At 46.9% G+C, this 13787-nt stretch overlaps 1 protein-coding gene and 1 pseudogene across 1 annotated transcript; one reads left to right on the top strand and one right to left on the bottom strand.

Annotated features, from left to right (window-relative positions):
* Positions 1-414: 414 nt before the first annotated feature.
* LOC105824024 lies at positions 415-11278 on the bottom strand. Its single transcript, XM_012661357.1, has 12 exons — positions 11140-11278; positions 10896-10981; positions 10517-10636; positions 9859-9936; positions 9539-9621; positions 8916-9002; positions 5017-5150; positions 3733-3941; positions 3583-3660; positions 1711-1863; positions 745-903; positions 415-666 (listed from the first exon to the last, which is right to left on the bottom strand). The coding sequence occupies exons 1-12, from the start codon at positions 11276-11278 to the stop codon at positions 415-417; spliced, it is 1578 nt and encodes a 525-aa protein (XP_012516811.1).
* A 1231-nt stretch (positions 11279-12509) lies between these two features.
* LOC105824023 overlaps positions 12510-13787 on the top strand; it is a 5070-nt pseudogene continuing 3792 nt past the window's right edge.

Here is a 13787-nt window from a genome sequence, read left to right as displayed (position 1 = left end):
GCTTATAAAAATAGAGTCCCAGGCCTATCTGAGCCCTATCAAGGCAGAATCTTTGGGAGTAGGGTTTGGGAATCTTTCTTTTTCCTTAAACAAGCTCCCTAAGTAATTCTGATGTATGTTGAAGCTTGTGAACAACTATCTGCGATGTAGAACTATGGCCAGACTTGAATTTGAATTCTGCCTCTGCCACTTAGCTGACTGTCCTTGAGCAGTTACTTAACCTCTCCTAGCTTCAGTTGCCTATCCCTGAAATGAGGATCAAATGGTGCCTACCATATGGGGTAGCCGAAAAGGCTAAATGAAATGGTAGGCAGTAGAGACAGACTGGCACAATGAGACATGGTTAATGTTGTTAATTATCCATAATGAGCATCAGCTTGGTTGTTGTGTCCCTCCCTCTCCCTTCTAGGACCCTCAAGAATGAGGAGAGAGAAAACTTCCCCTGAAGGCTTCCTGATCACCAGATTTCTCCCCAGGGCAGGGATCCAGCAAGACTGCCCCGGCATAGTCTGCACCCTGCCAAAGCTGCTGGTTCTGGGCTTGGAGCTCCTGATTCTGTGTGGCCAGATTGATGGTGTCTTGCAGGACGCCAGCCAGCCGTCTACGGTGGTGATGCTCCGTGGTCATGGCCTGCTCCTTCCACAGCCTCTGCCAGGCTCGGAATACCTGTGCCCAAATTCAGAGATGCCTGTCAGTCAGCCAGCCTTGGAACCAGCTCGAGGCCTGCCCTCCATCCCCACTGACCTGCAGCATGTGGCATGTCCGAGCTCGGGTGGCCTGCACGTGCAGGTCATAGAGGACTTCCAGGTCCTGCTCTGCAGCGTCCCGCTCTGCCTCAAGGGCTTCCAGCTGGAGTCTCAGTACTGTCTGCTCCTGGTGCCATCTCTGCCTTTCCTCACAGGCCTTCAGTAATAATACATACCCTTTGTTGAGTGCCACCTGTGTGCCAGGCTCTGTGCTAACTACTTCATGTGTGTTAGCTCATCTGACCAAATAACCATATGGGGCATTGCCATTTTACAGATTTGGCAACAGTAGATCAGAGAAGTGACCTAACTTGCCCAGATTCTCATGGCTAGTGAAGGACAGAGCAGAGGTGACTGACTCATGCCTTCCAACAGTTCACCATCCTCCTAGGGCTAGAATCCAAACCCAGAAGGGCAGCATACTTGTCTGTTAGCCTTGCCTCTGACCATGCACCTGTGCGGCTCCAGCCAGACTGGATGATTTGCGGTCCCCGGAACCCATTTTGCCATTTCTTCCCTCTGAACCTTTGGTCAATACAGGTTTGTCCTCTCTGAGAACATATCTCCACCCCAGCCACCCACCGCTACGTACACAAGTTCTGTTGCTTAATTGGTTCAAACAAGTTACGTTTATTGAGTGTCCTATGTGATAAGCACTAACTGCCCTTATGAAGCCCAGAGTCTAGTGAATTCCCCTGGCTGATACCTGTTTGACCTTTATGCCTCAGCTTGGATACTATCTCTGATTTCCTTCAGCCTGAGTCAGGACTACCTCTTCCTTCCCACAGCCCCACTTTCCCCCTCACAGCACTTAGCACTGCGACTTGCCTCATCCATCCCGTGCTGGGCTGTGAGGGCCATGAGAGGGTTTGGGTCAGTCTGCTGTGATTGATGCTGGGTCCCAGCCCCCAGCATGGTGCCTGGGTCAATTAGAGCCTCAGGCCCCCGACTTGACCCTCCTCACCTCCTCCAGGCCTTTGACCTGGTCACCTGCCACCTCCTCCTGTTCCAAATGCTTGAGCTTCTCTCGGATCCAAATTTGGTGCTGCACTCGCAGTCTCTGCCTCCGAGCTTGGGCCAGGAAGAACTGCAGGGCCATATCTGGGACCTGCTGGGCCTAGGTGGCATTAATCTAGGCTCAGCCATAAGCCCGTGAGTGCAAAGGCTACTCCCAGAACTACATCCAGGATTAAAGTGGCCTGGAAGAGCCTGGGCAGAGACTCGGAAGGCCGAGGAGGAAGGGGGACAGTATTGGCTCCCATACCCGTAATCCAACCCAGTAAGAAAACAGTCCCTCCTCGTGCTCCTCCCTTAGGGATCCAGTAGGCATTTAGGTCCTTTATTTGCCAGAAGCTTATTACTTGTCCCTGATGTCGGGGCAGGGTAAGCAGGAGGCAGACTGGCTGGCCTCTACAACTCTTCAGTCGCTCAACAGCTTCCAGCTGTTCCTGGGGTACATGAGGCATTACCTGTTCCTCAGAGTCCCTGTGAGTATTCTTTTGGTGGAGCCCAGGTCTTAGAGATGCTGTTCTTCCTGCCACTAGAGGAAAATGTGCTTAATCCCATCAAAGGTGGAGAAGACTCCCCACCCCAAGCTATCCCTTAAATCCCAGACCCACCTTGGAGCTCCCCCTTGAGGCCTGAGCTATGGCTTGCTGCTGAATCTGTCACCTGCTGAGAAGATATTAGGAGTGAAAATTCCATACCCTTCCTCCCAGGACAGCGTGGATTAAGCTCAGGGCTTTGAAATCAGATCAGGGTCTCAGTCCCTCCTTTTCTTAGCTGTATTACCTCAAGCAAGTGACTAGCCTTTTGAGTTTCCATGTCCTTCTGCATAAAATAGAGCTGATAAAAGCTGTAGACAGCAAGAAATGAGGTAATACACCTAAAGCACTGAGCAGCGAGGAACTCGCTCAGTCGATGCGAGCTAACGAGCTTACTTCCCAAGGCTCAAGGCTGTAAGAACAAGTTGTAAGTAATTATGAAAAAGGACAAAAAGGATCAAGAGAGGCTGGACGTGGGCAGCCTTTCAACCACCCTGTGGCAAATCATGGAAGACAGCGCTGCCTTCCGCATAAGAAAGGCCATGCAGCCTACAGAGACGAAAGAGTACCAGAGTAGGAGCCTAAGGACTATGATTGCACCTCTGCTGCCTCTGATTATGCCTATGACCCTGGGCTCACATCTTTCACATCTTTTCTCTGACCCTCAGTGTGCTCACCTGAAAAATGGGAGCAATGTTGTCTTCCCTGCTTCAAATACTCCTGTGGCTCACCTTCTACCTTTAAGACAAAGTCCAGGCATCTCAATAGATTTACAAAGTCCGTATGACCTGGACCCTGCTGCCCTCTCCAGTCCTTCTCTCCTGACTCTTCCTCAATTTCTGTTCTCCAGCAAATTGAGCTGCTTGTAGTCCCCCAAAGAGATCAAGCACTTGCTTACCTCTGAATCTGTGCCTGTCATTCTCTCTGCCTCGAATGTTCTTCACTCATCTTTGCTGACCTCCTTCAGGGATCCCTTCCTCCATGAAGTCTTCCTTCCCTCTCTTGCCAAAGCTAACTTAGGTGCCCCATAGAACCCTGTGTTTATACACCTTTCAGAGCACTGATTATGGTGTTGTGATTGTTTCTTCCCAGAAGGTATAAATTCCATGAGGACAGGGAATTCCCAGGGCCTGGATAGCACTGTGCCCAGCACGTAGTGGGTGGTCAATAAATGTTTGGGAACAATCAATCAATGAATGAATGGAGGGAGGGCCTCCTCATAGTGCTTGTTAATGGAAGACAAGAAGGCAGACATAAATGCAGCTCCCAAAACGTTGGATGAAAAGACATACCTGTGGTTCTGGCAGCCCCTCAGCTCTGGCCTCTTTCAGCACCTGGCTTCTTGGGCACTGGCTCCATGCTTTTACCACCTACGGAGAGAAGGTTCAAGGTGGGCACTGGCCATGGCTGGCCCAGGTGCCCCCAGGCCTGACCTTGCTCACCTGGAGCTCCCTCAGAGCCCTGCCCAGCCGGCTTAAACCATTGTCCGTCAGGGTGTCCTCAAGGAGGCTTAAACGTAGGGTCCTCAGGCCAGCCCGGCGGGCCCGAGCCTCTTCTACTGCATCCCACAGGGTGGGTCTCACCTGTTTCACCTCCATCCTCCTTCCTGAGGCCCCCAGAAGAGCAGCCTGGAGCAAACTCAAGGAGATACCTAGTAAAAGGACACTCAGAGTGAATTGCTCCTTCCTATGGACTCTAAAGCACACTACCTATAATTTTACTCTTGATTAGCAGTACTAGTCATAAAAATATCTAACTCTATTAGGCTTTTATATATGCTTGATGGCACTTCGCTAAGGCTATTCATGGATTGCCCTTTTATCCACACAACACTCCAGTGAGGCAGAAACTCTAATCTAGCCTGCCTCCCCCTCCATTTTCCAGATGAGGCAAGTGCAGCTTAGGGAGGTCAAGTGACTTCTTGGTGAGTGGCAGAACTGAAATTCAAGCCCGGTTCTGTCTGACAGAACAGTCTGTGCCCTTCATCATGATACTAAACTGGCCTAGAGGTAAACAGCCCCTCGCTGCTTTATCCTCGAGGGTACGAACTGCGGCAACTTATCTTCCTTATTCCATGGGGCCTGACATGGGGGTGTCTGGGAGCTTGTTGGCCAAGTGAATGTGTGTTTATTGATTTTGGAGACAGAGAGCCAGACCCTTTTTTTACTCTTTTATTATAGAAAATTTCAAACGTATACAAAGTGTAGGAAATCCATCTACCTATCACCCAGCTTCGATAATTATCAACTCATGGCCATTCTTATTTCATCTATACCCTCCACCTTGACCTTCCCCAAATCCCCAACATCATATCGTTTCAGAGGCCTGATTTTTAATGGGTGTGTGAAAATAGGCAAGTCCCTTCCCCTCTCTGATCCTCCCTTTCCTCATCTATAAGTTAGGCCTGCCTCCCTTTCCTCATTTGTAAATTATATACATTTCATGGGGTTGCAGTAAAAACTGAAAGTATTAGTGCAAAAATACTTGGTAAGCCGTTGAAGGCCTCTGAAAGGTGAGGGGTTGCTTTTACTATTGACCTTGCCCTTGCCTCCCCAGACTTCAGCAGCCTAAGTACTCTGGGACTTTCCTGAATACTGGCCCTCCCAAAAGGTCAGGCTCGCTCTCTGGGCTGGGGTTGGGGCTGGGGCTAGTTGGGTGACAGTAAGGCAGGCCTAAGGCTACATCCCAGAGCTTCCCAAAGAACCCCACACCCTGCCCCTGACCACCTTGGGGGTCCAGGTGAAGAAGTAGGCCACTGTAGTTGTTTCCTTCCAGGAGCCATGAAATAATCCAGGGCAGAGAGCCCTCTACCTCCTCACCAGCAACCTCACCAGCCAACACCTGCAGCAGGGGGCAGTCTCTGCCAGAGGGAGAGAGGAAGAAAGATGTGCATTAGTGGATGGGGATAGAAACTGGACAGAATCACATTCTAATGGAAAGGTTGACTATTTCCAACAACTTGTGTGCACCACCAGGCAGATTCGAAATCTTATATAGATCTTTATTTTATTATATAGAGAAAATCCTAAATAATCTACATGCAAAAATAACTATTAGAGCTAATAAACAGATTCAGTAAAGTTGCAGGATACAAAATCAACACACACAAATCAGTTGTATTTTTGTACACTAGCAATAAACAGTCCCAAAAAGAAATGAAAAAAATAATTTTGTTTATAAAAACATCAAAAATAATAAAATGCTCAGAAATAAATTTAACCAAGGAAGTGCAAAACATATACACTGAGAACTACAGAACACTACTGAAAGAAATTAAAGACCTAAATATATGGAAAAACACCCTATGCTCATTGTTCTTGAATTGGAAGGCTTAATATCATAAAGATGACAATACCTCCTAAAGAGATCTACAGATTCAATGCAATCCCTATCAAAATCCCAACGGCTTTTTTTTCCTTAGAAATTGAAAAGCCAATCTTAAAATTCATATGGAATTGCAAGAGACTCTGAACAGCCAAAACAATGTTGAAAAGAATAACAAAATTGGAGGACTCACACTTCCTGGTTTCAAAACTTACTACAAAGCTATAGTAATTAAAACAGTGTGGCATTGGCATAAGCCTTTGATAAGATCTAACACCCTTTCATGCTAAAAATACTCAACACAGTAGGAATAAAAGGGAAATTTCATAGTATGATAACAGATATGTAGAGATCACTGGAATAGAACTTAGAGTCTTGAAATAAATCCATATATATGTGGTCAATTGAATTTTGACAAGGGTACCATGACCATTCAGTGTGGAAAGAAAAGTTTCTTTGGCAAACAATGCTGGGAGAACTGGATAGTCCCATGCAAAAGGATGAAGTTGGACCATTACTCCATACTAATACAATTCATTCAGAATGGTTCAAGACCTAAATATAAGAGATAAAACTATAAAACTATTACAAGAAAATCTAGGGGTGAATCTTCCTGACCTTGGATTTGGCAATGATTGCTTAGCTATGACACCAAAAGCATGAGCAACGAAAGAATAAATAGATAAATTGGATTTCATAAAAATTCAAAACCTGGTGCATCAAAAGATATTATCAAGGGAGTGAAAAGATAACCTACAGAATGGAAGAAAATGCTTGCAAATCATAGATCTGATAAGGGTCTAGTATAAAGAATATATAAAGAACACTTATCACTCAATAAGGAAAATACAAACAACCCAATTTTAAAAATGGATAAAGGATTTGAATAGACATTTCTCTAAAGAAGATATAGAAATGGCCAACAAGCATATGAAAAGATGCTCAATATAGTTAGCCATAGGGGAATGCAAATCAAATAAAAATGAAATACTACTTGATAGCTACCATGTTGCCAATAATCAAAAACATGGAAAATAACAAATATTGGTGAGAATGTGGAAAGGTTGGAACCCTCATATATTGCTGGTGGAAATATAAAAGGGTGAAGTACTGTGGAATGGTGGTTCCTCAAAAGTTAAACAGAGCTACCATATGATCCAGCTATTCCACCTCTAGGTGAATACCAAAAGAATTGAAAAGAGATATTCAAATAAATACTTGTACATGAATGTTCGTGGTAGCACTATTTATAATAGCCAAAAGGTGGAACAACCCAAATTTCTATCAATTGATAAATGGATCAACAAAATGTGGTATATCCATGTAATGGAGGAGTATTTGGCCATAAGAAGGAATGAAGTACTGATATATCCTACAATTTGGAGAGCTATACTAAGTGAGAGAAGCCAGACATAAAAGGTCACCCATTATATGATTCCATTTATATGAAACATCCATAATAGGTAAATCCATAGACACAGAAGCCAATTAGTGGTTGCTACAGGCTGGGGGAAAGAGGAAATGGAGAGTGACTGCTTAGTGGGTACAGGGTTTCCTTTTGGAAGGATGAAAATGTCTTGGAACCAGATAGTTGCACAACATTGTGGATGTACTAAATGTCATTAAATTGTACATTATAAAATGGTTAGTTGTTAATTTTATATTATGTGAATTTTACTTCAATAAAGACAAACAAACAAAGTTAAGAACAGAGTTACCATATGACCCAGCAATATCACTTGTTGGTATATCTAAGAATATTTAAAACAAATGTCAAAACAAAAACTTGTACATGACTCTTCATAGCAGCATTATTTATAATAATCAAAAGTGGAAACAAACCCAAATGTCCATCGATGGATGAATGGATAAACAAAATGTGGTATATCCATACAATGGAATATTATTTGTCAATAAAAAAGAATGAAGTTCTGGCCAGGCATGGTGGCTCACACCTGTAATCCCAGCACTTTGGAAGGCTGAGGCAGGAGGATCACTAGAGGCCAGGAGTTAGAGACTAGTCTGGACAACATAATGAGAACCCATCTCTACCAAAAAAAAAAAAACCAAAACAACAAAACATTAGCTGGGTGTGGTGGCACACGCAAACACTGTGCTAAGTGAAGGAAGCCAGACACCAAAGATCACATATTGTCTGATCCTGTTTATATGAAAAGCCCAGAAGACGCAAATCTATAGAGACAGAAAGTAGATTAGTGGTCGCCTTGGGCTGGGAGTCAGGGGCAGGATGGGGAATGCCTGTAGATGGGAAAAGGTTTCATTTCTGAGGTGAGGAAAATGTTCTAAAATTAGACAGCGATGGTCAGTGTACAACTTTGCGAATATACTATGAATAAAAGTCACTGCATTGTACATTTAAAAGAGTGAACTTTAAGGTATGTAAATTATATTTCAATACAGCTGTTTTTTTTAAAAAGAATCTTACATAATAAAAGAAAGGCTTTAGGATAGTATGGAACTTAGGGTAACTTTTCCCCTTCTTTTTTGTTTTTCTCTAATTTGTTTTCAGGAGCTTCTGAATTTGGCAATGTTTCCATGATGTTACAAACTGCACAAGTTGGTTTGAAATGATTATTTTCTATCACCACATCATGTTTTCATAAATTTTGGGCACTGAGTAAAGGGTGTAAAGTGGGACATGAAGATAGGATTCCTTGGGAATTTCCCAATTTTGGTTTTGAACATTTAGGTTCTTTCCGAGTTTTCAGTCTGATAGATTGAAAGAAATATAAGTGGTTGAAAATGAATTAGAAATAAAAAATAAAAACAGGAGTAGAAAAACAAAAAAAATCTGAAAAATCAGACAAAAATGCTTGAAGATTATTTGAAAAACTTCCCTTGGTGCACTTACCAACGTTTGAAAAAACAGTGGTTGAAAATATGTATTTTTATTTAATGGTTTTACTAATTCTCTACCCAGTTGCTTTTGACCACATCATCTGCCAACAAAGGATCTTAGCCTGGGCTCTGGGATGCCCTTACTGATGGAGTTGAGGAAAGGAGACACTTTGATGCTGTCTTAGGCCTTTACATCCATATTTCAACCCCCAACCTCACCCCCCAATGCAGTCAGAAGGCCCCTCAGACTCACGGGGCTCCTGGGAGCTGCAGGATCCGCAAGGCCCCTCGCCAGACACCCCGGATCTCAGGCCCCCGAGGAGGGTCAGGCCCTGGGCAGGACATGGTGAGAGTGAGCAGACAGCAGGCCCTGTGAAGGACAGGGTAGGCTAAGGCTAAATGTCTAAAGGGTAAAGGGGAACAGGTACCCTCCTGTCCTCACCTGCCATCACTCCCGGTGGCCTGCAAGTACAGCTCTGAGGCAGCTCTTGAGTCAGACACCTCCACTTCACTGGCATCCTCCACCACCCTGTAGGAAGGGGAGGCTGAGCTCAGCTCCTAAGCACCAGGGTTTTGTCCAGCCCCCTGGACCGTCTGCATGCGGAACCCAGGGAGGTCTCCATAGCCTGTAAGAGTCATCCCAAAGGCTCCAGGCTCAGTATATCTCCCTAAAGTCCTCTTATTTTCATGACCTTATTTTTCCTCCTGTGATCCCCCAGTGAAGGAAACAGGATAGCTAGGATTGCCCCACTTTCCAGATGGAGAAACTCAGTGTGATGCTCAAAATCACCCCTTGCGATAACGACTGAGTCAGGACAGGGAGGTCAGGGGTCAAATTGAGGAAGTGTAAGTGGGTGAGAGGAGTGAGAGGGGTGGGCATGTCAATGAAGGAAGGAGGTGTGAGGGGGTCCTCAGAGCAGACCCTGGCCCTGTGAGCATGACCCCAAGCCCAGAGCTTCCTTCTCCTGGGTGGCAGTGGGTAGCAACCTCCAAGGGCTTGGCTTGGGGGAGTCGGCCCTGCCTACGACAAGCACCCTCAGGCTCCAGTGGGCCCTGAACACTCACAAGCCCAGAGGGGGCACATCCAGCACCGACAGGTTCTCCACCGCTGGAGAGAGCAGGTCCCGGGTCCTTCCGCTGGGGCCGAGCTGGGGTCACAAGAGCACACCTGTTACTAACTGACCCTTTCCCCTACCTTTGCCTCATGCGATCCTCCTGTGGGCCAAATAGGGCACTGAGAACTCAGCCGTTTCACAGTCGGAGAGGCAAGCCCACGCTGGGGAGTGAAGCTGGACCAAAGCTCTTCTCAGCCTCGGGCTCTTTCTCAGCGTCACCACGGCCCTGGCCCCCTTATCCCACCCTCTCCCCTCCCGCAAGGGTCTCACCTGCACCAGGCTGAGAGTACTAAGCACGTGATCAGAGCGGCCGAGGGGCAGCGCCTCTTCAAACAGCGCCTGCAGCAGCTGAAGTGGAGAAGTGTTCGACGGGGGTGGAGAAAGCGTTCATCTGTCCTTCAGCGTTTCCCGCGGGTGCAGTCTGTGTCAGGCCCTGTGCGGGTGCTGGGGACGTGGAGTCCAGGGCAGAAAAAGCACCAGCCCTCGTGTTCACGGAGAGCCAGAAGGTGAGTAGACATTTTCAGTGGGACCTGCTGTTTGCTGGCCAGGGGCCCGGGACAAGATCTGAGGCAGCTATTTTGATTTGGGGGCATTTTATGAAGCCACAAAAACAAAATTTCCAAGTTGTTATCATTATTAGTATTACCCCCCTGTAACGGTGACGATTAGACCTCCCTGGAGATCTGATCTTTGCTCGCCACCCCTCCCTGACTCTCGGCCTATCCGCCCAGACTCTCCTTTCCTGACCTCCCGATAGCTGCGTGATTGACCCCGGCGAGACATCCTGCCTGGCCCACAGGGTGCTGTAGGAGCCCCAAGGAGGGACACCTAGTCCAGCTGAGGTGGGGGGAGATTCTCAGAAGTATCCTGGAGGAGGCAACACCTGAGCCTCAGGAGGCCTCTGCCCTCTGGCTCCTCGGGGACTCACCTGAGGTACCAGTCGGGGCGCCTCTGTTTCCCTGCCTCGGAGTAACAGGGCCACACTGTACCCTCGGCCCACGGAGCCCAGTGCAGACTGGACACGTGCCAGCAGCTCCTGCTCTGCCTCCTGCAGGGGACACAGGCACATTCCTCTGTCTCAGGTGCCCTGTCCCAGCCTACCCTGAATAAAGGGACTTGGGAGGCAGTCAGCACCCCAGGCCCCAGAGGACTCCCATCCTCCTCCTATCACCCTCTCAGCCCCCCTACCTGAGCAGCATCGGGGCCCAGGACTCTGTCAAAGGTGAAGCTCTGTCTCTGTGGGCAGGGCTGGGGTCAGCAGTGTCGTTCCCATCTTCCCCTGCCCCTACTCGCACCCCACACCCTACCTGAGTCTCCTGAGTCCCTGGCTGAAGCAGGCAGACGTTTGTGGGCCCCTCCAGAAGGAGTGTGGGGCTACCGGTCTCCTCAGGGCCTGAGAAAGGTAGACTTCGTGTCAGCTGTCATGAGGGAAACTGAGCTCTAGGATCCCTGAGTCCTGCCCTCCACCTTTGCCTCAGTTTCCCAACCTGACTTGGCCCAGCCCTCTCCTCTCCCAAGAGGCTGCTTTGTATGAATATGGGGGCTTCTTACCTGACCCCTTCCCCAGCTCCACTTCTACCACCACGGTCAGCGCGGCATGCGGATTGGGACAGGCAGTGAGGGCCCCTCGAGGGGGCTGAGCTGCCTGGGACAAACCAGGCCCTGCGCTCGCCACCTCTCCATGCTCCATGGCTGCCACGCTGCTCAGATTCCCCTCAATAATTCATGTCCCTCATCCGAGGGCTCAGGGGCTGGGGGTGGGGTGGCTCTGGACAGTAACCTATCAAGGGAAGTGACACTCCCTTCTCTTCTCAGAGAATATTGCATGGGGTTCTTTTTGTTTTATAAAAAAATGTCACACGGGCCGGGCGCGGTGGCTCACGCCTGTAATCCTAGCACTCTGGGAGGCCGAGGCTGGTGGATCGCTCAAGGTCAGGAGTTCAAGACCAGCCTGAGCAAGAGCGAGACCCCATCTCTACTAAAAAATAGAAAGAAATGATCTGGACAACTAAAAATATATATATATAGAAAAAATTAGCCGGGCATAGTGGTGCATGCCTGTAGTCCCAGCTACTCGGGAGGCTGAGGCAGAAGGATTGCTTGAGCCCAAGAGTTTGAGGTTGCTGTGAGCTAGGCTGACGCCACGGCACTCACTCTAGCCCCGGCAACAAAGCGAGACTCTGTCTCAAAAAAAAAAGTGTCACACATGTGTAACAGTGGGGACAATGGAATAATGAACAGTACCCAACGTCAGCAATCACCACCTGCTGGCCACTCTTATGTCTCCTGTTCCCCGATCTTCTCCACCGTGGATTATTTTGAAACAAATCCCAGACATCCTGTTATTTCATCTGTAACTATTTCAGTATGTATCTGTAAAAGATAAGAACTCTTTTTAATAATAGCTTCATTGAGATATAACTAATACATTATAGAATTCACCCATTTAAAGTATATGATTCAAGCCTGGCACAGTGGCACACGCCTGTAGTCCGAGCTACTCTGGAGGCTGAGGCAGGAGGATCCTTGAACCCAGTTCTAGACTGCACTGAACTATGATCGTGCCACTGCACTCCAGCCTGGGCGACAGAGTGAGACTCCATCTCTAAAAAAAGAAAAAAAGAAATACCAAAAGCCAAAACAATAACCAAAGTGTTGTATATTTAGCTTTTTTTTCTTGTTAGTTACATTTCCTTATGCATGCAGGAGTTGAATCAATCATTTCTGAATTCCACTGGTAACTTTTACCTCCAGTAACTGATCCCAGCGCAGCTGCTGTTCCATACCATGGGTGACCCTGTGGCCACCCACTCAGGAATCACTTGCTCCTCATTCTCCACCTTTTCAGTCTTTCTCCTCACAAACCACGCATTTGTGAGTCAGGGTTGTTCTAGTACACTCTACTTCTAATATCGACTGCAATGACTTCTGATACCAACTACCTGGAGTTGGACCAGACTTCACGGGGTAAGGGCACAGCTCTCAAGACTGCCCTCACTTCAGTTGCCAGCCACGAGCATGGGATTCCCAGGCCACCCTCACTTTTGGTTTTGTTGATTCTGTATTTTTTTCAATTCCTTATTTTGTTTATCTCTGCTCTAATTTTTATTATTTTCTAGCTTCTCCTGGCTTTCGGTTTAGTTTGTTCTTTTTCTAGTTCCTTAAGGTGTAAAGTTGGGATATTGACTTGAAATTTTTTGTCTTACTTTTTGTTCTGATAAAATATACACAGTCATGCACTGCACAGCAATGCTCAGTCAAAGAGGAACTGCATGTGCAGTAGTTGTTCCATAAAATTATAACGGAGCAGAAAACTTCCTGTTGCCCAATGACATCCTCGCTGTTGTAACGCTGCGATGCAATGCGTTACTCACTCGTGCGGATGCTGGTGCACGCAAACCGGCTGCACTGCCAGTTGTATAAAAGCGTAGCACACACAATTACGTACAGTACAGAACATTCGATAATGGTAATAAATGGCTATGTTACTGCTTTATGTATTTACTATACTATACATTTTTTTTTTTTTTTTGAGACAGTCTCACTCTTTTGCCCGGGCTAGAGTGCCGTGGCGTCAGCCTAGCTCACAGCAACCTCCAACTCCTGGACTGAAGCGATTCTCCTGCCTCAGCTTCCTGAGTAGCTGGGATTACAGGCATGCGCCACCATGCCCGGCTAATTTTTTCTATATATTTTTAGTTGTCCGATTAATTTCTTTCTATTTTTAGTAGCGACGGGGTCTTGCTCTTGCTCAGGCTGGTTTTGAACTCCTGAGCTCAAACAATCCGCCCGCCTCGGCCTCCCAGAGAGCTAGGATTACAGGCGTGAGCCACCGCGCCCGGCCTCAGCCTTATACTTTTGATTATTATTTTAGAGTGTACTCCCTTACTTACTGCAAAAAGTGCACTGTAAAACAGCCTTAGGCAGGTCCTTCAGGAGGTATTCCAGAAACCATTAACATAGGAAATGACAGCTCCATGCATGTTATTGACCCTGAAGACCTTCGAATGGGACAAGATGGGGACATGGAAGACAGTGATATTGGTGATATGGAACATGTGTAGGCCTAGGTAAATATGTGTATGTTTCTTAGTTTTTAACAAAAAAGTTTAAAAAGTAAAAAAAAAATTTTAATTAAAATTAGAAAAAACTGGCCGGGCGCAGTGGCTCACGCCTGTAATCCTAGCACTCTGGGAGGC

This window comes from Propithecus coquereli, unplaced genomic scaffold (genome assembly GCF_000956105.1).
Source record: "Propithecus coquereli isolate 6110/MARCELLA unplaced genomic scaffold, Pcoq_1.0 Scaffold709, whole genome shotgun sequence".
NCBI lineage: Eukaryota > Metazoa > Chordata > Mammalia > Primates > Indriidae > Propithecus > Propithecus coquereli.
Note: the sequence above shows the minus strand (reverse complement) of the source record. Positions and strands in the feature narration are given on the sequence as shown.